This window comes from Macrobrachium rosenbergii, chromosome 29 (genome assembly GCF_040412425.1).
Source record: "Macrobrachium rosenbergii isolate ZJJX-2024 chromosome 29, ASM4041242v1, whole genome shotgun sequence".
Classification (NCBI taxonomy): domain Eukaryota; kingdom Metazoa; phylum Arthropoda; class Malacostraca; order Decapoda; family Palaemonidae; genus Macrobrachium; species Macrobrachium rosenbergii.
Window position 1 is genome coordinate 1,665,197 of NC_089769.1, and position 25,269 is coordinate 1,690,465.

The 25,269-nt window shown below is 34.8% G+C and overlaps 1 protein-coding gene across 1 annotated transcript in view; it reads left to right on the forward strand.

The window, feature by feature from the left end:
* The first annotated feature begins 3,490 nt into the window (after window positions 1-3,490).
* LOC136854335 (uncharacterized) overlaps window positions 3,491-25,269 on the forward strand; it is a 32,364-nt gene continuing 10,585 nt past the window's right edge. Inside the window, exons 1-16 of the mRNA XM_067130634.1 lie at window positions 3,491-3,566; window positions 4,295-4,355; window positions 6,962-7,111; window positions 8,758-8,854; window positions 10,937-11,683; window positions 13,590-13,706; window positions 15,964-16,080; window positions 16,678-16,815; window positions 17,418-17,555; window positions 17,975-18,074; window positions 18,581-18,682; window positions 19,650-19,748; window positions 20,904-21,154; window positions 22,318-22,380; window positions 22,874-22,993; window positions 23,428-23,541. Of these exons, the coding sequence (XP_066986735.1) occupies window positions 3,491-3,566; window positions 4,295-4,355; window positions 6,962-7,111; window positions 8,758-8,854; window positions 10,937-11,683; window positions 13,590-13,706; window positions 15,964-16,080; window positions 16,678-16,815; window positions 17,418-17,555; window positions 17,975-18,074; window positions 18,581-18,682; window positions 19,650-19,748; window positions 20,904-21,154; window positions 22,318-22,380; window positions 22,874-22,993; window positions 23,428-23,541 (2,490 nt within the window). The remainder of the gene's footprint in view (window positions 3,567-4,294; window positions 4,356-6,961; window positions 7,112-8,757; window positions 8,855-10,936; window positions 11,684-13,589; window positions 13,707-15,963; window positions 16,081-16,677; window positions 16,816-17,417; window positions 17,556-17,974; window positions 18,075-18,580; window positions 18,683-19,649; window positions 19,749-20,903; window positions 21,155-22,317; window positions 22,381-22,873; window positions 22,994-23,427; window positions 23,542-25,269) is intronic.

Sequence of the window (25,269 nt, forward strand, 5' to 3'; positions counted from 1 at the left end):
AGTGTACGTCAATATGGATATTTCACCAGTTTTACGAAGGTTTCTTCATCCATGAAACCAAAATTGGCCTATGTTTATATTTGGAATGTTTTATTTCCGTCATACTGCTCCGTTGTGAGTATAAAGCGATAAATATGTGGTTGTATATTTTGAGAATTGATTAAAGAATGATCATAGCTTCCATAATTGAAGAATATTACTTGATATCTAAATAATCTTTTGGGATTAGAATGCAACGTATGACAACTATATAAATGACGTCACCATCTGGCGTAGTAAACGTCTTTGCTAGTCTACTTAAACAACAGCCAATCACAAGTGAGGACGAAATAGCCAATAAGAATACAGAGATTTCCCGCCATGAGGGAACTTCCTAGATTTATGGAATGCTGTTTAAAGAGCGGGCTCGAATTTCGTCAAATGGCCTTTCAAACGCTCTAGATACTGTACGCTCTAGATGTTGGAGCGCTCTATATTGAGATTAAAACGCTCTAGATAATAGAGCGCTCTTTGATCAAAATCGTTGTATTATACAGAAATGAGTTTTTAAACTGCTTGAATATAATTAGTTTTACTTAAAAATACAACAGTGATTCCTTTGGCAATTTTTATGAAATTAAATGTTAATTTGTCAATTATTTTTTTATATAAACAAATAAAAAAATGTGCAGAAGTTTCTTCGTCGCAATCATGTTCTGTACAGCGTACAATGCTGTATGAAACTTTCAGCCGCAGTCCATGAAACTCTCAGCCGCGGCCCATGAAATTTTCAGCCACGGTTCGGTGGTGACCTGTGTTGCTGGTACCTATAGCGGTGCCAGAAGTACGGATATGGCTAATTTTAACCTTAAATAAAATTTTAAAAAACCACTGAGGCTATAGGCCTGCAATTTGGTATGATTATACCTTTTAGGTAAAAAAAAAAGGCACTTTGTGGGGCAAACTATGACCTTTTTGGTAAGATCAGGGACTTTTTTCTAGTAAAATAGGAATTTTGGGCAATCTAGGACCTTTTTGGTAAGACTAGGACCTATTTGCTCAAAGTTTTTAATGAGAGAATCTCACGAAAATGGATCATACGTGATAAGAGATTAGAAAGGTTAAGGAGGCTGGTGGAGAATGAGAGGAAATCATTTCACAAGGATATTATTCAAAGGAAAACAAAGCCTTTCAGAGTGATTCATTATCAGTTTAATAATGTTATTTTTAATATCTGTATCTGTCTCTGTCTCTAAGAAGAATACATGCTAAACCAAATAATGGTCAGTTAATTACGTATAATATTTTTCCTGATTTATTGTTACATTTAGTAAATTAAAGTGTTAACAAAACGTTGTTAGTACTGATTTACTAAAATCAGGAGAAACAAGAAAAATTAAGTAAAAAATAAATCTGGGAAATTTGGAAATTTTGGCCATTTCTGAAAAATCCTCAAACAGCAACGCATAAACTTGGGTGAACCCCACGAGTTCCTTCTTTTAGGCGGGAAATTTACCGTCCTGTTATTGGCTGTCAATGACGTCACGTACTGTTAAAACCCCGTGCTCTAGAATCGTTGCCATTTGTCAACATCCATCTAACTCTAAACCATCATTTGTTTAAAAATCATTTGGTCTTTGTGTATATGTTGATTATCACAGTCTTAAATTCTATATAGAAATATTTTGAAGTGGATTTGAAAAGGGCAATATTCCTAAAGTGTAAATTATTCGACATTTCTCGTCACTGAAAAGTTGCCACTTTTTGTTTCTATGGTGGGAATGACATAGTCTTATCCATGGATTCTGGAATGACAAAAGAAAGAACTTTTTAAATTCATCACAAAATACTAGCTATAAATATCTGCTTTTATTCTTTAATAACCCTACATAAGAATATTTACACTTTTGAATAACCATTATGATGAAATAACAATAATTATCGATGCAAAATAAACATTTTGCTAAGAACTAGTGTTTACAAAATTGGCTAAGTTGGAGGAAGGGAGCGTCTGAATAAAAAGAAGAAAAAGACTAACCGGTCACCTTCAGTTCGAGAAATACAGATAATACTAAGTATGGAGATCAAGTTCATATTTCATTACACCTACAATGATTTTCAATATCTAACAAGTAACATGGTCTAAAAGCAGACTCCCCCAAAGTGATATATGTGATATTTTTATATATATATTATTTATACAAAAGAGATACCTGGCAACTATATCGATGCCAAAACACAGAAAGGGGAGGAGCTTCTGAAGCTTCATTCATATATATATGGTGATGACGTCATCACATCTAGTATACAAAAGTTCCCGCCAAGGAGGGGAACGGAACACAGGCTCTCTATTTTTAGTTGCAATGATTTGCATCCCGTTAGATCTATTGTTAATTTGTATTTATTTCATCCTAGTTAATTTCGTGGTATGTATTTCAAAGCTTGGCATTCTGTTGCGTGGGTGCATGCCTGAATAGCTCATGGCATTTAATCTTGGCAATAATATGTTGATTGATGCTAATTTATCTTTGAATGCGACAATTCCGTCCACTTGACCATTCAAGACGAGATGTTATCGTCAGTTTACACATCAAGTTAAGAAGATTGTAATTCTCTCCTCTGTTTGCAAAGTAGTGATGCTTATACACCTTTGGCTGTCTTATTTGAAGAGAAAAAATGATGAGTTTTTAATGACAGAACTTAACAAAAACGTAATATAGATTAAGAAAGCTAATGAAGACACTCACAGAATGCTGATTAAAATATGATAAACATAGAAGTGAGGAAATAATTTTGCAAAGAAAATATTCAATGAAAAACTAAAGTTTCTAATGCGAGCAATTGTCAGTTTACTAACGTTAGAATTTCATATATATTACCTTTATGAACAGTATGATAATGAATCAATGATCTATATGCCCAAAAACTCAACTACGAAAGTTATGGGCTCCTCAACAATTCTACAAAGGCCTTAGAAATTACAATCTGGTAACTTGCCTTTGTAAAACATTTGTCTAGTGTCATTAAAACTGGCTACAGAATATCAGAATGCACTAAGAGTTAGAAGTTATTCTTAGTAACAGTTCTCCTCACTGAATAAAATCAATCCAATGTCAAGAATGAAAACTGCTCAAATTGGTTTCTCTGGAACTTCAAGAACTTTCAAACAGCCTCTCCTTACAAACTGCTTTAAACTAGATTCTTTTCGTCCCTCCTTTCAAATAAGGAAAACAAAAAAGAAATGACAGATTTGAGATGTTTTGCCTCAAGTTTTACGTAAATGAAATGACATTAATTTTATTAAAAATGGTCTTTTGCACACGTTTTATAAAACGCTTTTAGCATTTGCGTGATATCTATTCTATATCAACAGCTCCTGTGTAAGCGCAAGGACAAGAATTTCATAAAATGTTACTTTGCGTCTAGAATTCCCATCGCTCAAGCACTGGAAATTGACTCGATAAAATGTCACAAACATATGTGGGCAACTTATCGCACACACATCACAAACATGTTGGATACAAGTCGGCGACTTATTGGTAGCCCCAGCCCCCACTGGTTATACGATTATCCAAAGTTTGCCAAAGGTTTGTTCTTCATCTGAGGTCGCTGACTTGTTTGTAGCCTGTTGGTAATATGTATACGATAGCCTGTCGACTAGAGTTGATTACCACGTAGACAAAACTTATCTATTCAAATAATTTCCTTATTGTTCTTGCCTGTTTAGTGATTTGTTAGTTTTGGTTCCATGACTCTTTATTGCCCAGATTTCCAAGGACTCGAGAGAATGTGGGAGTTTCTGCCGGAGAGGGTTGCCAAAATGTGTGATAATGATGACCATAAAGAATTGGCGAATAATAATAATAATAATAATAATAATAATAATAATAATAATAATAATAATAATAATAATAATAATAATAATAATAATAATAATACTACTATCATTATTCACTAATAAAGGCAGAAGCAGCTAATTCAACTCTTCCTCCTTCCCCTCCTCCTCCTCCTTCTTCTTCTTCTTCTTCTTCTTCTTCTTCTTCTTCTTCTTCTTCTTCTTCTTCTTCTTCTTCTTCTTCTTATTAATTGTCTTTCTTTTTCTTTCTGTTGCAATTACTCTGTTGTAATTACTTCTGTTGTAATTACACGGACAGACAGAGTTGTTATTAATAAACAACTCTATCTGTCAGTGCCTCTTGGTAAGGCGGAAGTTCGGTGCCGTACGTTTCACAGCGGATACTTATCGCCACTACGACCGGCTATCTGGAATCTTATCAGCCCACAACCGCCTTTATCGGAACCTTATCTTTCGCAGTCCCAGTTCAGTCGCCACCAGTGTACTCCACTGCGCCCTCGGAGCGTAGACTCTTTATGAGGTACGTGGCTCCAAAAAAAAAAAAAGAAGCGTATTTTAACAATGCGAAGTGGCATAACTTTGGTGCAGGAATCAGGCGTAAATTTGTTTGGTCAGTGGAGAGGTTTCAGGAAGTGTTATTGGAAAAGTTTCATGCTACTGTGATCTATGTGAGTTAGTTAACTGACGAGAACGCTGTGTTATCTCGTGCTGAAAACATGGCCGTCACTCTGACTGTCCGGAGATAATTAAATTCACTTCTAGGAAGGTATATCTTAGCGTGTATTCGTCTTGATGGTAGGTAGCCATGTGTATTCGCTATGCGGATGTTTTTTTACACTGGTGTAAACAGTTACCAAGGTCTGTACTGAGACGTAAGCAGTATTAATAAGGTTTATTTACAGATGTAATCTTTGTACTAGTCTGTAATGACGTGCATAAGGGAAGCTGAAATTCTTGTTGTATTATTCTCATTCTAAAAGAGGTCTGTATTTAGTTATATATGTTAAACTGAAGGTCCGTAAAGAGAATTAGTTTTGTAGCGAGGTAAGTTAACTGAATACTATGTCTGTATTGAGATACGTGTATTGCGCTGTAGGTGTATAAGGACGCATTAAAACTGTCAAAAAATAGATTTCCACTACGTGTATACGGGCTGAGATCAGAATTCAAAACCGCATAAATAATTTATTCTGATGACGTAGGGTTTATGATTTGAAAGACTGATCTATCAGCTTGATTCAGTCCAGTCTGATTAAAGGGGGTGACAAGCTAACGATGACGAATCATCGTGCAGATAAAACGTCATAGGACTGACGTCATCTGGAATAAAAGTGAATCCGGGATATTGGAAGTTTGTGTGACAGATCAGTCAAGCTAACTGACCTAACCCGAGGTTTAATAATCCTACTGGTGCTTCTTATGAAGAATATTACTTGGTCCTTGTTTTATAGTATTCTCTTGGTATGGGTACAGCTGGCGTTATAAATTTTGGTACACAGCACAGCAAGTTAAAGAAATATCTGGCAATTCCACAGGGTTAGTAGGTAATGTTCCTCTGTTAATGGACGAGAAGCTCTTGGCAATACCACTTGGGAAACAGAGTTGCTAAATATGTAATCACGCGATGAAAGGAACGTTTGACTAATGACAAAATAGTTAGTTAAGTAACAGTATCAAGTAACAACATGGTCGAGTTGCCAGACGTCTCTTTAACATGTCACAATGCTTCCCAAAACTCCTGAAGCTAACTTACTCAAATTTTAATGATTTTCTCTCCTTAATTTTCGCACTTTCTCTCTCACTTTCTTTAGGTCAGTCTATCTTTTATTTAGAGTGATGCATCAATCTTATTCTTACAACTTTCCTCCCGGCCTTGCTTGATGAGGTCTTGAAAATGCCAGCCCCACTGGCCTCTTCTTGAAAATATATACATCCCTTGTGCTGTCATTAAATATATTTGGCGTTTGGGATCACTTAATGAGGAAGTCATAAAGGATCATGACCCAAACATCTTCTAAAAATATTTTTAGAAGAAGAATTTGGTGAGACCCGTTCCGTGTCATTTGGGTCCTGAGAAAGATCATTGTTATTAATCAAGAATAATCGGAAAAGTCTAACCTGCGCACCACTGTAGATAAATCAAGCCCCGAGCCATTGTAGATACCAGATAAAATCGAAGCATTTCTTATCGTTAGCGTGTCAACACATGTAGGCCTATGTTCTTTTAATCTAGACTCATTCCTCGGTTAAAAGCAAAACGAGTGGAACTTTGCCTCATTTCTGCACCGTGAATCACTCCGCTTGAATCATGGATCTATGAGTAATTCAACTGCGTGCCTTATCGATAATAATTGTACCGATAACAGTAATATTTTTAGGACGATAACATTCGAGCGATAATGGAAGAACGTGCGAATGTCTACGACCTCCTACACAGGAATTTAAATCGATTTAGATTTTGTAGAACAATTGGTGAAAGGACGATATGCAAACATTGTTTTATTATGGTTTTTGTGATGGAAAATCTTTGTACCCTTATCTTACTGGTGATCAGGTCTGTATACCGACTAGTAGCAATATTCTTTAGTAAGAAAGATTAAGTTGGACAAATGGCGCTGTAAAAACTCAAGATTTGATGTAGGTCATAAAATTTTTGCTTTACCTTTCAGCTGGTTTTAATAAAAAGGTGTGCCTTCAAACAATAACCAATTAAACAATTCATTGCATCTTTCTAGCTCAAAGTGATCAGTTAAGGACCACTCACACTACAGCAAAACATGTCATAAACATATCAACAACTTATCACAGACACACATCACTCATTGGTTGAAAACATGCCAGGGACATATTGTTAGTCCTAAACAGCGCTTCATACGATTACCCAGCATTTGCGAATAGATTCATTCTCCACTTACAGTCATCGACGTGTTTTCAACATGTTGATGATAAGTATGTGACAAGTTTCCAACATGTTTCCGACATGTTCAGCTCGATTTATGTAGCCTACAGAAACAAACTCATCAGGTTCTGAGCAGTTTCTCGCTCAGGAGATTATGTTTAAATATTCATAGCTTTAGAATTTACAATTATAGTAAGAATAATAAAAATAAACCGATTTCCTTCTAGGGTAAAATGGAGTCAGTCAGTGGCACTTCAGTCGAGAGTAGTGGTGGCACCGGGCCACGACCTTTCAAAATCGACCACACGTCATTGCTTCACGGGAAACCGGGTGCTCGGCCGGGGGGATACAGGAGTCCAAATCTGGATTCGACTGCTGTAAGTTGGTTTCTACAGGTTAATTGTATTGACTACTGCAAGTTGGTTTCTACAGGTTAACTGTATCAACTACTGAAAGTTGGTTCCTACAGGTGAACTGTAGATGAATGGAAGGACAATTCACTGTCCACTGCTGTGCCACCTTCGTATTCCAGTTTCCATATAGTTAATTTGTCTGAATGACTTTTTTTCAACTTTTTTTTAAACATGAAACTCAGGGAATTCTCTTCTCTCTCTCTCTCTCTCTCTCTCTCTCTCTCTCTCTCTCTCTCTCTCTCTCTCTCTCTCTCTCTCTCTCTCAAAATTTCACGGATGAAGTATAAGAGTATAAAATCAGATCAGGAAACCATAGTTTGTTCAGTGTCACTTAGATTACTGTGAATGAAAGTGTACTACCGTTGCAATTCATATGTTTTTAATGTTCTACGATTGTGAATTAGATTCAGCAATCAGTTAATAAGATGGTGGATTAAATTAAGCTAGAGATTCACAAAAAGGAAAGCAATATTGAACGAATACAATGCTGAAATATCAGTGGTATAATTTTGCATTCAACGGAAACTGAAGCACATAGAAGATGATAATGTTTTTCTTTATTATTATTATTATTATTATTATTATTATTATTATTATTATTATTATTATTATTATTATTATTATTATTATTTAAAATATACAAATATTCCGGTGGGACAAGCCTAAATAGCAATGAACTTTATAAACACGCTTTTACAAAACAGAATGGCCTAGTGAATTAAATAAAAAAATAGAGCAAACAGATTGCAAGCAAAACACACACACACACACACACACACACACACACACACACACACACACATATATATACACACACACACATATATATATTTATATATATATATATATATATATATATATATATATATATATATATATATATATATATATATATATATATAAAGTATATATCGACAGCTATACGATTATTTGCATTCAAATGTCTGTCATTTTCTTAATGATATTCATAAATTGTATTTAAAAGAATAAAAAAAAATTTCTATGAAATTTGTTTACCTATAGCAGCTTCACATACAACAACTGTCTTTTTAAACATCAACAGAACATCCCTCAATTCATTCTAGCACATTTGTATTCCTTCACTCATTTCCAAACAGCTAAATTTCCTTGCAAACAATTTGTTACTCCCAGTTTTTCATTAACTCACGATGAGTTAATGAACAACTGTCAGAAAACTGAGGTTGCGTCCACGCTGCATTTAAAAATGCCGTGGAAACACGCCGGCAACTTATCGCATACGTGTCGCAAACAGATTAAATACAAGTCAACGACTCCGAATGTCCAAACCATCGCTTCATACGTTTCTCCAGCATTTAGCTATGATTCATTCCTCACCCACTGTTGTCGACTAGTTTACAACATGTTTCTGACAAGTTGATTTGTTTTCAACTTGTTTATGACAAGTATGTTTCAAGTTGACTTGTTTTCAACCTGTTGGCGGCAAGTAGGTGATAAGTTTCACGCCATGTTTCACGATTTAGGGCGGTGGAAGGGACCATTTCTCTTGGTGATTTATCACACATACCTTATTAATTCCCTCATTCGTGTTGAACCTCCCTCAGAGTTATCTCTCCTCTCCTTCGTTTCAGACCAAAAGTTATCTCTCCTCCTCCTTCTCCCCCCTCCTCCTCCTCCTCCTCCACTTCCCCAGACTGGAGGTACAAAGGACTCGCCAACACGGCTTGGGTGAGACACGATCTTCTTCTTCTTTTTCGACTGTGTTGTGAATTACGAGCAAAAGTGTTTAGCGCCAGTGGTTCTCAACCAGGGTGAATTCCCCACCCCACCCCAGGGGGAATTTCAGAGTTTCAGTTGGGGGGAATTGTGACCAAGGATTTTTGGTATTATATGCAAATTATTCGGAATGCACCTTTTGAGGCAGACAATTTTGGAAAGCGGGGATGAATGACATTCTGACATATGGTGAAAGGGTGTATGGGCCACAGAAAGTTGAGAATCACTGGTTTAGGAAGGCTGTTCCTGTCCTCTACTGAACTTTATTATTTGCTATGATTTTTGGGTGCATGATTGCTCTATCTGCTTTTAGATGTTTCCTTTAACAATTGATGCAAATTGATTTTTACAACAGATCTGGGAACAAATTTTTGTATGTGATCTGATTTGTTATTACTATGATTTGAGAGCAAATTGTTTTATTTTCTTTTTTTTTATTGCTTTCATCGATTCTATTTCCACTTTTATTGTTGCTTTGATTAGTTATCTTCAGAATTTCAGACAGGTTTTTATTTCTTATTTTTTTTTTTGCTTTTTAAACTGATTTTAACTGTCGAATTTTATAAAAAAATATATATTTTTCCAAAATTTACATCATAATCTTTCTAGAGTGATTTTCTTTCCCCTGATTTTATCATTAATAAAATTTTGAACAATAATGGCTTATTTTCATCGATTATCTTTATCTTTACACTTAATGAAAAATAATTTCACTGATTTTGATTTATTTACCATTATAGTTTTCATCGTTATCATAATTATTATCATAATTATTCTAGACGTAATAGCTTCAATTCTTTTCATTTTTTAAAGTATCAGACGAAATAATGGCCTATATTTGTTGTAGTTGACAGCTTACTATTTTCATAGATTTATCTTATTCGAATTTTGGAGCTTATCAGTAAATCACAAACAAATATTTTTTGTTCGCGTAAATTTATTCCAGTTGTTGTTGACACGTATTGACCAAATTACAGTGTGTTTGCATGAAATCATCATTGCTGTCGACAAGCATGCTTGTATTTGCTTTGTCACTTTATACATATTTTCTATTTAGTTCGTTAGGTATTCAAACAATTATGCATTTATTTGTTGATTTTGTTATTATGGCTTCTTCAGTTCAGAATTTTGAAAAGCCAGCTTCAACCCAGTTGCACAAAACACTTGCTTTGTTAAATTTTAGCCTCACTGTGAACCATTGCTGATTGCATTATACTGCTATTTATTGTTAAAGATTACAGAAAATTTCAGTAAATGATACAAAAAAGAATGATAAAACTGAGGGTAAAATCCCATTTTATGTCAGAACTTGGCTTTGGCAGATATTTGTAGTCCCATGAAAGAGATAGTATTTTAATACTTGCACGGACTTCTGCAAACATCACACACATATGTTTACATATATACATATATCTACAGTATATATATATTTACAGTATATATATATTTAATTAGGAAAAGTTACAAGATTTCTAGGACTAACAGTCCTCATTGTCATAATGCTGTATATAATTTTCGGTATGGGAGCATTTTACACACGTACATACGAATAGCGTGCATTCATAACGACGAACATTAACCTTAAATAAATGGCAGTATGTACTTCCATGGTATATGTAATGTAATCCAATTTGTGAAACTTTTTGTCTTGTAACAGTGTAAACCTTTAATTTCTCCTCAACTTGGCAATAGCAATCAATAGGCGATTTGTTTCCATAACTTTCTATAACATAAGTATCTTTTATTTTTCCCAGAGGTATGATTTAAAACCTCTGTCCCTTTTTATTAAGTGACTGAATTTATATCAGAAGCATTGGCTCATGTATTTAGGAATCTATCACAAAAGATGCTAGAATGATGCTAACTTGAGTCTAATGAGTAACTCTTGATGGTGTTCATTCATTCTTTTACAATTTTAGCACAACATAAGTATGAATTAAGGAAAAATATACTTGAAGGTTCTGTATACCTACCTAGTGCATCTAGTAAGCCACTAATGCATTGCTGAATCACATTCAAACATCCTCATTTTAGGACAGAGTTGGATTTTTAAGAGGCGCCCTAGGAGACAACAGCACGCAAGACTCAAATGGCCACGCGGCAGAGGGTCAAAGACCACCACTGGACAGAGGCTTGAAGATAGACCGCACGCAGTCCATCTTGACGCCAGTCGGGTATTCGTCAGCTTCTGCAGCTTCTTCCTACAGGTCTCTGTATGCAGAACAGAGCGTAAGCCGTGCCCGTTCAGTGGCGTCAGCCGAGCCCAACGCTTCCAGCCTGCCACCCAGCAGCAGGGATAACTATCTCCCCCAAACAGGCCCCAGAGTCAGTCTCACTCCTACTGCCCTGACAAGGAGCACCTTGTCAGAGAGCAGCTCTTCCCTCAAGCAGCAGAGCAGCGAGGAGCGCAAGCTACAGAGCAGAGGCCTTCAGGGCAGCCGTTCGTCTCTCGTCCGAGCTGGGAGTGCCACGCCCAAGGGTGAACTGAGCAGCAGCCAGGACGAAAGAGAAGAACGAGAGACCAGGGCGGCCAGCGTTACGCAGGATTCGAAGCGAAGCTCGTCTTCGAGTTCGACTGACAACGACACTGAGGAACCTCCACCAGCGAGGGCTAGGGTGGTGTCGCCTTTGTCTTCATCAGGCAGGTCTGGAAATACGACGCCTTTCTCTTCAGGGACTCCTGCTGCTAGTCCACTGCCCAAGTACACTGCAGATGATCATTCCTTCAGGGGTTACTCCCAGCCGGTGAAAGCTGAGATCCAGAGAGCAGACTCTGAACAGGTAAGATGACAGTCGTCAGATAAAACCAGCTTTGACTTTCATCTGATTTATTTACTCAAAACCAGTAGTATCATTAGTTTTTGTTACTGGTAAAGTACTACACATTCCAATTACAATTGAACCTACCCGGAACTCAACACAGATTCAAATATCAAAGGATAAGATTAGAAATGATAATCTAATCTTGGTAAATACATTTGCATCTTTATCAAATGCTTTTCAAATCCGGTAGTATGGCAGCATGAGTAACTGTACATTTAAACAGATATCACATATTGTTCAGAGGTTTTCCAATAAAGCAAATGTCATTTAGAGGAATAAATAACAAAATAATACTTAGCACTACAATTTTATCAAGTACAAAGGTGTAAAAATTAGCTTTGTTTTGCTGATTAATACACACACACATGCACACATGTTTGCTAAGCCGAATCACTACCGAGTCACGCCATGGGCACATAAGCCTTCGGATAGTCTATAGGTCAGGGTGAGGGCCGAGCTACTTCATCCCAAAATATTTTCCGTGAGGTGGAAGGGTAGATTTACTGGTGGTCAGTCTCTCCAAAGGAAAAAAGCTTGTTAATATTATAATATATATATATATATATATATATATATATATATATATATATATATATATATATATATATATATATATATATATACACATGTGTATTTTTGTGTTCTTGCATATGTGAGTTTGTCTTCTGAAGACAGTGTACAGAGCAAATTGGTTCTCAAATGACACCCCAACTTTACATCAAGTCCCATAATTATACAAATGTATGCATATTCCTCTCAGAACATCGAGCACGAAAGGAAAAACGCTAATTAGCAATTAATTCCCCTTTCATGCATAATGGGTAATCTTCTTTATCAATTTGAACCTCTCAATACCAATCCTTTTACCGACCAGTCGTTATAATTGGCGCACAGAGAGAGTCAATTGATTTCCGCTCTTTTTCCTCGTGCGTTGAGGGATGGGAATATTAGCGTACCTCCTGAGTTTCTGTTTATTGTGGGGAGTTTTTTTTTTTTTTTTAAATGAAGATGAAAGTCGTTTTCCGGGGGCGATAATCTTAATCGTGTTGTTTGTTGTTTTTCTTGCGTCATTGTGGGTTGGGATGTTGTTTGGAAGGCTTTCGAAAGATCCAGTTTTTAGGGCTGAGTCATGTGTGGTATGAAATAGCAATCTGGTTTGGTAGGCCTAAGTTATGTATGGTATGGGATAGCAATCTGGTTTGGTAGGCCTAAGTTATGTATGGTATGGAATGGCAATCTGGTTTGGTAGGCCTAAGTTATGTATGTAGTGAAATAGCATCTGTTTTGGTAGACCTAAGTTATGTATGGTATGGGATAGCAACCTGGTTTGGTAGGCCTAAGTTATTTATGTTATGAAATAGCATTCTGGTTTGGTATCCATAAGTCACGTATGGTATGGAATAGCAGTTTAGTCTTGTAATCTGATTTCCTTTGTAAGGCTTATAGATGTTTAGTCACCAAACTAACTTGGAAAAATGACACAAAATACTGTTAAGTGAGCTGTCAAAATCATAATTCTGGCTGAGCAACTACAATATCTCTCTCTCTGAGGCTACTGTACTATACATGCACCTTGTAGGTTAGGTTAAGATGCAAGAAACGAAGATTGTCTTGACATATGATGAACTACCAATTTCCTTCATATTCTCTGTCCTCCTCACCTCTACTTTAAGCATTTCCTGTCCTTCTCACCTCTACTTTAACCATTTCTGTTTGGCCTAGCTAAAGATTCGTCTTAAAACCTTCCCATCAGTCTCTGTAAGTCCCATTCACCACCTAACCTGAATTTCTATCTTCTACAGAGACATTTTCCTGTCATATCGACTGGAACGTCCATTAACACTTCCATCTTCTCTCGTTGCAGGCAGAAGTAATAGCAGGCTTAAAGGCTTCTCTAGAGCTTGCCCAGAGGAAGAACATTGAAGACAGGAAGACTATTGAGGACCTTAGGAATCAATTGATAATTTGCAAAGAGGAGAGGGTAAACAATGCATCATTTTTTCTCATCTGTTGATTATGCACATGTCGGCAACTTATCCCACACACATCACTAACAGGTTGGATACAAGTTGATGACTCATTGATGGTCCTTGCCAGTGCCTCCTGCAGTTACCTATTAAGTATGCACATGTTGTCAACTTATCCCACACACACATCACAAACAGGTTGGATACAAGTTGATGACTTATTGACAGTCCTAACCAGTGATTCATACAATTATCTGGCATTTAGCAAAGAGTTTTTCCACTTACGGTCGTAGACTTGTTTCCAACTTGTTTGTGATATGTACGTGATAAGTTGCCCACACAATGGAGTAGGTAAGTATCAAAAATTAACAGAAATGATAAGGATTTACATGTCTCCACCACGACAGAGATAATTTTTAAAAGTTCTTGACTCTGGTGTTAATCAAGCAATCATTCTCGGTGTAGATAACGACTCTTGAGAACTAACAAACTGTTAAGAAGTTCTCGAATCGGAAGGTATATACGAGTACTAAGTTACAGAGTAAACAGTCAGTTTTCTGACTTATATATAAATGCATATTATATAATTGTTGACTACTGCCATACAGATCAAACAATATGCTTATAATTTTTAAAAGCCAGCATTAGCTGTCGTGTCTGATATCCGCTGAAAGCTCGGAGCAGAGGGCTATCAAAGAGATCACTAGACCAACCGATTGGTCCAGATAAGATAACGTCTCGTTTCAACTTTCCTTGCTTAAGCAAGCAAGCATCTGGCATGACACAAGGAAAATGCTGTACAATATCCAAAGGCTGAGATGATTTGTGATAATGAATGCTGAAAGTTTAAAGAGTAAGGTTCTGAGAGTCACTGATTACTTATCAAGATGGCGATGTCATGTATGATGAGGTTGTTTGAGATTGTATAAATTGAGGAAAAATTGTGAGAATATCTTTCTTATTTGACTTCAGGTTCTTTACACTTTAAACCAAATGAATTATTGGATACTTTTCATTGTAGAAGAGGGAGAGTTTAGTCACTGCAAGGACAGTGGTAATAGCTGACAGCTTCAGTTCTTCCCCTTTAATAGACCTATTTTTGTTAAAAAAAGATAAAGAAACTGGAAACATATAGAATTTCTGGGCACATTAATACATTCTTGTCTAGATTTCTACCTTGCTAACCGATTCTTAGGTAAATTCCTCGCCGTCTCGCCTTTGCAATCCTGTAGTAATTAGCCTCAACAAGTACATCTCCAAACTAACCCTTGTCGCTGGCCCCATGACTATACTGTACATCCCGTAGGGGGTTAGTGCCATAAGAGCCCCTCTCTCAAGGGTCTTTGCAACGTCCCTTAGACCCCTAGCTGCTACCTCTTACCTTTTACTGTACCTCCTTTCATATTACCTTTCGTCCGTCTTTCTTTCCACCCTCTTCCAACAAATGTTTCGTTAACATATTCAACGCTGAATGCCCTCAGTGATCGCAGCGCTTGGTCTTAATTTTATAGCACAAGATGGCTACAGGAAGTTGCAAGTGACATTCATATGCTGCTGATCAGATCCATAATCATTTAACTTCACTAATCGAAGGCTAATGATGCTGGGAAGAGGATACCACCTTGGGGGATTCACATGATTTAAAATTTTCAGAATATTTTCTTAACTAAATCACCCTGGCTGAATTAATTTGCGATGGTCGTAGTCATGTTATGAGGAATTTTAGTTCAGTCAAACTGTAATATTTTTGTGAGGGATTTTAGTTGGTTAAATTGCAATGTTTTCTATTCTAGAATCCTCAAGTCATCCCTGAAGCTTTGTGTGGATGGAATATTTCAACAAAATTTGTTTTCATTCTAATATTTGGTCTTCGCCATTCTCGTCAAGATAACTACGGATATTTAAGTCAATATTTAAAAAAAGTATTCAAAAACCTTTCAATTCACTTCTCTCTCTCTCTCTCTCTCTCTCTCTCTCTCTCTCTCTCTCTCTCTCTCTCTCTCTCTCTCTCTCTCTCTCAAATTAACCTTTCCCTTTTATTCCAACAATTCAGAACCCGGATATAAAGAGAAAGCCAAAAACAGGATTATTACCCCTATAAAAAGAAGTAATTTTTCATAGAATCTTTCCAAAGGCTCTAGCACCCTGATACAAGTAATGGGTCACAATAAGACCTCTGGAACCAACAGGATAGCAGCAGGAGACAGTAATAGGATAAGATAATCCTTTGCCAATTCGTCTAAGGACTCATCCCTGACACTTTCCATTCAGGGAAGGGAGGATCCCGTCCTGAAATCGGCCCTGGAGGACGCCCTGAGGGAAATTAGGGAAAACAAGGAGGTCATTGCATCACTGCACAAGGAACTCAGCGACCTCCAGAAGACCAATGTAAGTGGAGAGATTATTTATTTATTTATTGCTTTATTTCTTTATTTATTTATTTATTAGTGGGAGAATTTTTTTCACATGTATATTGAAAGACTTTTCGTCTGGCAAACGTTTTGTCATCTGGATATAAATGTGCATTCATGCAAAACTGTTTTATATAAGTATATGTATATGTATATGTATCTATGTATATATATATATATATATATACGATATATATATATATATATATATATATATATATATATATATATATATATATATATATATATATGTGTGTGTGTGTGTGTGTGTATGGATAATTGACACCTATATCTGTGACCATAACTATAAGTTCCATACGTGTCTTGTACACAAACTTCTTTGTACGCCACTGGAAGCTGTAACAAAAGACTTACAACATCTTCAAACATTCACACAACTCACAACATCCACATCATACTCACAACCTACAACATTCATAACAAATCCCTCTATCATTAACTACATCCGCAAGGAATTGCCAAAGATCCGGTCACTGACTGACAAACCCATAAATGGCCGTCCCTTCGACCACTTTGCCTGATCACCCAATTGTGAGGCATCTCTTCCCAACAGCTTAATATGGCGAAGGACATTGACTCCCTGAAGGAGACGCTGCAGGAAGCCAAGGGCGTCCACCAGCAGGACGTCAGCAACTACCGCAGCAGGGTGGTGGCTTTGGAAGAGGAGAATCTGGAGTTGAAGAAGGAAAAGGTAGAAGGACTGCTGGAGTCGTCCATTTCTGGATTTGTTCTTCTGTGGTGATTTTATGCAATTGGAGATTTTTTCCTCTTTTTTTGTGATTGAAATATATTTTCCTCTATGATTTATTTTTTTATTTTGCAGCAATGCAAGTAGAGAAGTTTTCTTTGATGCAGATAAAGTGGTGTTTTTTCTTTAAGATGTATTTTTTAATTGGTTTAAGAAATGTTTGTGTTTGGATAAATTGCAAAATAAAATTTTTTTCCATTTGATTCATTGCAAATCGAGGCGTGTTTTCGTTTTGATGTGTTGCAAGTAAAAAAAAAAAGGTGTTTTTCTTTTGATGCATTGTAAATAAAGACATGTTTTTTCTTGATGCATTGCAAATAAATACCCGTTTTTCCCTTTGATGCATTGTAAACAGACAGGTAATTTTTATGCAAAGAAGGAAATTCTTTGCTTATGTCCATATCCAATAAATACATCCCTAATTATGAGTCATTCATGGTGTAAATTGCTAAATTTAAAGTAAGCTTACGTATTCATCAATTAACTCATTTTCGTATACACTCATTTTTTTACAGATTTACCAACTTATTTATCTATTTTTGCAGGACGAAGTGCTGATTCAGCTAGACGCCATTTCAGACAAGCTGAACTCCCAAGAAAATGAGATTGAAAAGGACAAGGCAGCTTTGGAGACGAGTATGAAGGACATGCGGGAGAAGATTTCACATTCACAGAAAGACAAAGTAAGTGTCAGTGTTATTATTATTATTATTATTATTATTATTATTATTATTATTATTATTATTATTATTATTTAAAAATGAAATATGTTTAAAAAGGGTCTTCTTCATAATTATATATATATATAATTATGTATATATGTATATATATATATATATATATATATATATATATATATATATATATATATATATATATATATATATGTATATATATATGTGTGTGTGTGTATAAATATTTTCCACACCTACCTCTCGAAGGAACGAGCCTTATATAAACCAAGGAAGAGAGAGAGAGAGAGAGAGAGAGAGAGAGAGAGAGAGAGAGAGAGAGAGAGAGAGAGAGAGAGAGAGAGAGAGAGCTTTCAGAAGCTTAGTAAGTCTGTAAGAGAACTTAGTCGAATTATCTGTTTCAATTTCAGTTATACGCTGCTATAAAGACAGAGGACCTTGAAGGCATAGAAGAGATATTGAATGAGCCAACCTTTGATCTAGACGAAGTCATTACACAAGATAATACTGGTGAGTTGAATATTATTATTATTATTATTATTATTATTATTATTATTATTATTATTATTATTATTATTATTATTATTATTATTCAAACTTCGTTTATGTATATATATATATATATATATATATATATTTGTATATATATACATATATATTGTATATTCATCCATATGTATACATAGGTATATATATGTATATTCATACATACATAGACGTAAATATATATATATATATATATATATATACTGTATATATATACGCATACATACATAAATTCCTGACTCACCTCGGGATCGAACCCGGGTATTTTAACTGAAAAGCAAGGACTCTGTCATCTGAACCCCCAAGGCGCCCTTGCCTTTCAGTTGAAAGACCTGGGTTCGATCCCGATGTGAGTCAGAAATTCATACATATATATGTATATGTATATATATATATATATATATACATATATAACTCCTCTCTACATTCCCCAACCTGAGCCTCACTGCCTTGAAATTCGTTGTCCGCAGGGCGCCGGGCTTTGCACCTGATCGCCGAAAACATCAGGTTGGCTCCAGTCGTCAGCAAACTCCTGGAAGCGAAAGTGGATGTGAATGCTGTCGACAATGACGGTAAGAATAAGTCCTATTTCTTCACTATTCTTAGAAGGTTCTCTCTATTCTTATGAGTCTGGGTCCTAAATACACTAATGAGTTCCTGAGGACTTATTCTTTATTGGGGTTGGTTTTTATATTTTTATTATTCAAATAAGGAGAAGTTTATGAAGTTGGACAGCTAGGTTGGGAGAAGGTGAATGAAATGTGGGACTCTCAGAAGTGCTATGGTTCTTTTAGTATTGTCTACAGTGTGTTGTCTGTGATGCACTGTTGACATTAATTTAGAGGTTTTTTGACTAGATATTTATATATATATATATGTATATATGTTTATATAAATTATATATATGTATATACATATATATATATATATATATATATATATGTATATATATGTATATATATAAATATATATATATGTATATACATAATATAAATATATATATATATATATATATATACATATATATATATATATATACATATATACTGTATATGTATGTATATATATGTATATATATATATATATATATATATATTTACATAATACAGTTTGTAAATTGTCACATATTTTTGGATATAAACCCAATACTATATATATATATATATATATATATAACATATATTTTTGGGCCTATATATATATATATACATTTATTTATATATATTTATATTCATAATTATATATATATCTATTATATATACTGTATATATATATATATATATATATATATATATATATATATATATATGACATATTTGTAAAATTTTCAAGAATTTATATATTCAAACTCAACACTTCAGCCCAAACCTAATTTTATCTGTTTGGCAATTTTAGTGAGTATATGAATCAACCAAACATATCATAATTTTGAAAATACTACTTCTTCTTCTGACAATGAACAAAGCAAATACATAATAAATTCCAAGGTAATATTTTTTGACAATAAATCTTAAAATATTACTTTTGACGACATTACAGGAGAAACAGCACTGCACATAGCGGCTAGATCTGGCAGAGGTAGAATCGTGAAGTCTTTGCTAGAAGCTAAAGGAGACTGGACTGTACTGAACGTGGAAGGTGAGTCGAGCTACTCATGAGCAAGTATGCCTTCAGGAAAAGAAGATATTTATTTGGGGACTTTATCCATTATTATTATTATTATTATTATTATTATTATTATTATTATTATTATTATTATTATTATTATTATTATTATTATTATTAATATTGTTGAGAAGATGCGACGCATTACTGCCCTAATACAATTCTCCCTGTGTTTTGATAATTTATTTACGTTTTTATTTATTCATTTGTCAGTTTGTTAACTTATCTGTTTTTCTAAGAGCTGATTTCCTCTTCTTTCTCTATTTCCTTAACTTGTTACTTTTTTTCTAATGAACACCATAATATTCTTTGGAAGCTTGAATTTTGTCAGTGGCCCCCTGTAGGGTTTTTCTGGATGAATGGGTTTTAACTTCTGAGTAATAATAATAATAATAATAATAATAATAATAATAATAATAATAATAATAATAATAATAATAATAATAATAATAAAAATGACTTTGTTGTTTTTAATTGGCAAAGACCCATGAGTGTATTGTAAGTTGAAAGCTTTATTTTATAATGAATATCACTATTTATGTAAATTTCAAAAACTCCAACGACAAGACAGGTCCTAAATTGTGTCCAAAAAGTGTAAATTGTGTAAATTAAATTTTAGCAATAATTACTCAACTGGATGGTCCCTTTAAGCCAGGGTTTAGTGTTGTCAGTGCACCTCAAGTGTTGAACTGTAGGCATTACTATAGGGATTTTGGAGCGTGTATTCTGCATCTGGCTGTGCCGTTTTGTAGACTTTTACTTTACCTCCATTCCCTATTCATTTGGCAAGTCCTGCTGTCAAACCTCTTTGTTACTGTGAGTTTTTTTTACAGGTGTAATTTTAGATCCTTGCACTTCATATCCTTTCTTTTCTGGAGCACTTCATCTTGCTGTCCAACTCTCTGTTCTTTTACAGTTCCATATTACTGTCCAACCACTCTATTCATTTACTGTTACACATTCAGATCCCTGTCCTTCATCTCCTTTATTTTCTGGCTCTCTGGATCTCTATACCTTGCTGTCCAGCCGCTCCAACACCCTCTTTCCAACTGTCTTGACAACTGAATGGCCCAAAGTACATCAAGCCTAGGCCAAACATCTCTAAATCTCATGAAACCAAACCAACAGGGTGGTCAGCTGTGCAGGTAGCAGCCGCCGTAGGGAACCTCAGCGCCCTGGAGGAGTTCCGAAAACACGATCCTGCTGCCCTGAGCGCCAAGGACAACGAAGGATCCACCCTCCTTCACTACACGGGCGCCAACAGCCAGAAGAAGGCGTACAAGTGGCTCGTCAGGCACGGATCGAACAAGAAGAGGAAGGACGCCTTCGGCCTCTCCGCCAGGGACTACAAGGAGGCTGCTAGAGGGGATGAAGGATTGGTAGGATTTTTTTGCAGGCTGAAATGGTTCAGATATGTGTAGGCCTATAGGTAGAAAATTTTTTAAAAATCAGGCTGAAGGAGTAGGGTTTTTTTGCAGGCTGAAATGGTTCAAATATATGTAGGCCTATAGGTAGAAAATTTTTTAAAAATCAGGCTGAGGGAGTAGGATTTTTTTGCAGACTGAAATGGTTCAAATATTAGTAGGCCTATAGGTAGAAAAATTTTAAAAAAATCAGGCTGAAGGAATAGGATTTTTGCAGACTGAAATGGTTCAGATATATGTAGGCCTATACGTAGAAAAAATGTTAAAAATCAGGCTGAAGGAGTAGGGTTTTGCAGACTGAAATGGTTCAAATATATGTAGGCCTATAGGTAGAAAAATGTTAAAAAATCAGGCTGAAGGAGTAGGATTTTTGCAGACTGAAATGGTTCAAATATATGTAGGCCTATAGGTAGAAAAATTTTAAAAAATCAGGCTGAAGGAGTAGGCAGTGAATGTGCCTCGCTGTCGAACTTCTCTCGCTGTCGAAAAAATGTTAAAAATTCAGGCTGAAGGAATAGGATTTTTGCAGACTCCTGGTTCTGATATAATTCTCCTTGTATTTTAATAAGTTACTTACATTTTTTTTAACTATTTAGTTGTTAATTTGTTCATTTATTTTTTCTTTTTTAATAAGCGATCTCTCATCTTTCTGCATTTCCTATTGCCTTCTGTTATTCCTTGCTAATGAACACCATAATATTCTTTGGAAGGCTGAATTTCAAGTCAATGGCTCCTGTAGTGGACTTGTTCCATATGAATAGGGTTCATCTGAACAGTAATAATAATAATTTATAATTAAAAACATTGTAACTGAGCAAGACAGTCAATGGATAAGTTATCTTGTCTTCTGAATAAGCTAACCAGCTAATATAGAGTCGTAAATAAATAAACAACAGATGAAACATTTCAAGTCAGTGGTCTAAGTGACTTGTTCAGGAATAGGGTTCATCTGAACGAGACCAATAGGTAATTTATAATTAAAAACAAACTCAAAAGTCCTTCAATGGATAAGGCATCTTGTCTTCTGAATACAAAAAGGGAATAAAAGTCACGTTAAATAAATAAAGAAGAAGACAATGATGAGGGAGGAATAAATCTTCTTTTTATTTTGATTTCAGCTTTCCTGTTTCGGAAGCGGGAACAGAATGGCGCAGGAGCAGTTACCGAGACTGCAGTTGGAGGTACTTGCATTTGCCTATGAGGAAATATTTGTTTTTTGTTGGACTTGGTAAAATAAAAGTCTGAATTATATGAAATAATTCTGCAACTGAATTTGCCTACAAGGAGATATTTATCTTTTGTTGGACTTGGTAAAACAAAACTGTGAATTTTATGAAATGATTCTGTAAGTGATGCTGCTTATATATATATATATATATATATATATATATATATATATATATATATATATATATATATATATATATATATATATATATATATATATATATATATATATATTTTATATATATATATATATATATATATATATATATATATATATATATATATATATATATATATATATACGTACAGTAATATAGTTTGGGCTGTAATGACATAACAGTATTTTGCATATATATGAATACACAGTATATATATATGTATATATATATATCTGTGTATGCTTATGTATAAATGCATGCACGTATATACATGTATATTCCATTCCAGAGCTACGGCAGCATTCGTCGAAACCGGGCCTCTACCAGAAGCCTTCCGGCCAAGATGGACCCAAGCGACGAGGACAAGGGTAGTCGCTCCGTCCTTTCAGAAAAACAGTTCCCGGTAACGGTGAGTGTCAAGCATATACCAGTTTCCTTTAATAGTTGACTGTAAAGTATATAGTCAATCATTATTCTCAGTGACGTGAGTTTAAGGTACAGAGTATAAAAAACCAGGATAATTTTCATGGAAGAAATTGTTTCAAGTTTTGATAATTTCTTGTGAGTGTCTTTATAAGATTTAGAGGTTGTTAGCTAAGATTTTATTATATAAAAAAAAAGGGTCTTTTACAGGAGGAATTTATAGTTCTCGGGCATTTTCTCTGAGTGTTTGAGTAGGTGATTTCCTGAAGAATTTATTTACGAATGATTCAGGTTCGCGAGACGTTGATTAAAAAGTATAAGGGAAATAATAATAATAATAATAATAAAAATAATAATAATAATAATAATAATAATAATAATAATAATAATCATCTTACGTTCGTTATCCGTGTTCTCCAGAGCGAGACGGACACAGAAACAGCACACGAACCGGACTCGATCGAGGAGGAAAGTTACCAGAAATCTCCAGCTGGGTCGCCACTGCCACCTGTTGAACCCTCTGCCGACATCACTGTGAGTACAATAGGGGGCGCGGACCCTTTTCCTTTCGACCTATTTATTTTTTTATTTTTTTATTTAGTCATTTATTTATTTCTGTTCCTTTATTTAGCTCCGTTCGACGCTTTGGGGAATATTTTGAGTACAAATGTTGGGTTAAAGTGTGTGAATACATTTTTTTATTCGGGCGTGCGTAAATGCGCACATACATACGCGCGCTCTCACGCGCGCAGACGTGTTGATTCTTACTGAAAACGTGGGTAAGGGCCTCAAGATTGAAAGGAGAGAGGAAATAAACTTTTATATATATATATATATATATATATATATATATATATAATTGAATAAAATAAAAAATTAAATATATATATATATATATATATACATAATCCGGATGCATCAACCATACCAAATTGCAGCCCTCTAGCCTCAGTAGTTTGTATTTGAATTAAGGTTAAAGGTTAGCCATGACCGTGGGTCTGGCACCGCTACAGGTATCGGCAGCACAGGCCACCGCCGAACCGTTGCTGAAAGTTTCATACAGCATTATGCGCTGTACAGAACACTCGATTGCGCCGAAGAAACTTCAGCTCATTTTTCACTTGTTTATATACAAAAAATAATTGACAAATTGACAAACATTTAATTTCATAAAAAACTGCTAAAGGTATCACTGTTGTGTTTTTAAGTAACACTAATTATATTGAAAACTCAGTTCTGTATAACAACGATTTTGATTAAAGAGCGCTCTGTTATCTAGAGCGTTTGAATCTCAGTATAGAGCGCTCCTGTGTCTAGAGCGTTTGAAAGTCCATTTGAAGAAATTCGAGCCCGTTCTTTAAACAGCATTCCATAAAAGTAGGAAACACTCTCATGGCGGGAAATCTCTGTATTTTTATTGGCTATTTCGTCCTCATTTGTGATTGGCTGTTGTTTAAGTTGACTAGCAAAAACGTTTACTATTCCAGATGGTGACGTCATTTATATATAGTTGTCATACGTTGCATTCTAATCCCAAAAGATTATTTAAATATCAAATGAAATTCTTCTATTATGGAAGCTATGATAATTCTTTATTTAAATCTCTAAATAGTCAATCATACATATATTACTTTTTACTCATAACGGGGCATTATGACAGAAATAAAACATTCTAGATAAAAATACATGCCATTTTTTTTAACCTCCTTATTTGTGTTTTCAGCATATTTGGGTGATTGTAGTTCAAGTCTTGTACATAAATCTGAATATCACGAACTGTCAAAATACAAATCTAACGCTAATTTTTATTAGACTTTTCTCCTGAAATAAGAAATAACTATTGAAAGTATTGTGAGCTTTTGTAAATCTTACTACACAAGTTTGCATCATATAAGAAATTTAACTGAACATTTACTTTTGATGTAAACATTGGATTTTGTTCAAATAAAACGTGTCTGAAAATAAACTTTATATCTGTTTGCAGGACAAATTATTATATTTAAAAAACTCTTCAATGAATTTATTTTAGATGGAATTGAAGGCCAAAAGAGAAACTGACTGTTTAAGTTTTATTCCATGAGACTTTCTCTCTCTCTCTCTCTCTCTCTCTCTCTCTCTCTCTCTCTCTCTCTCTCTCTCTTTTACTTCTTTCTCGTTCCTGTATTAAGTGGATATATTAATTATTTTTTTTTTCGTGTAATAGTGTAATTGTATATCTGTTATGATAAATATTTTCTAAATCACCCTTTTCCTGTAAGAAAT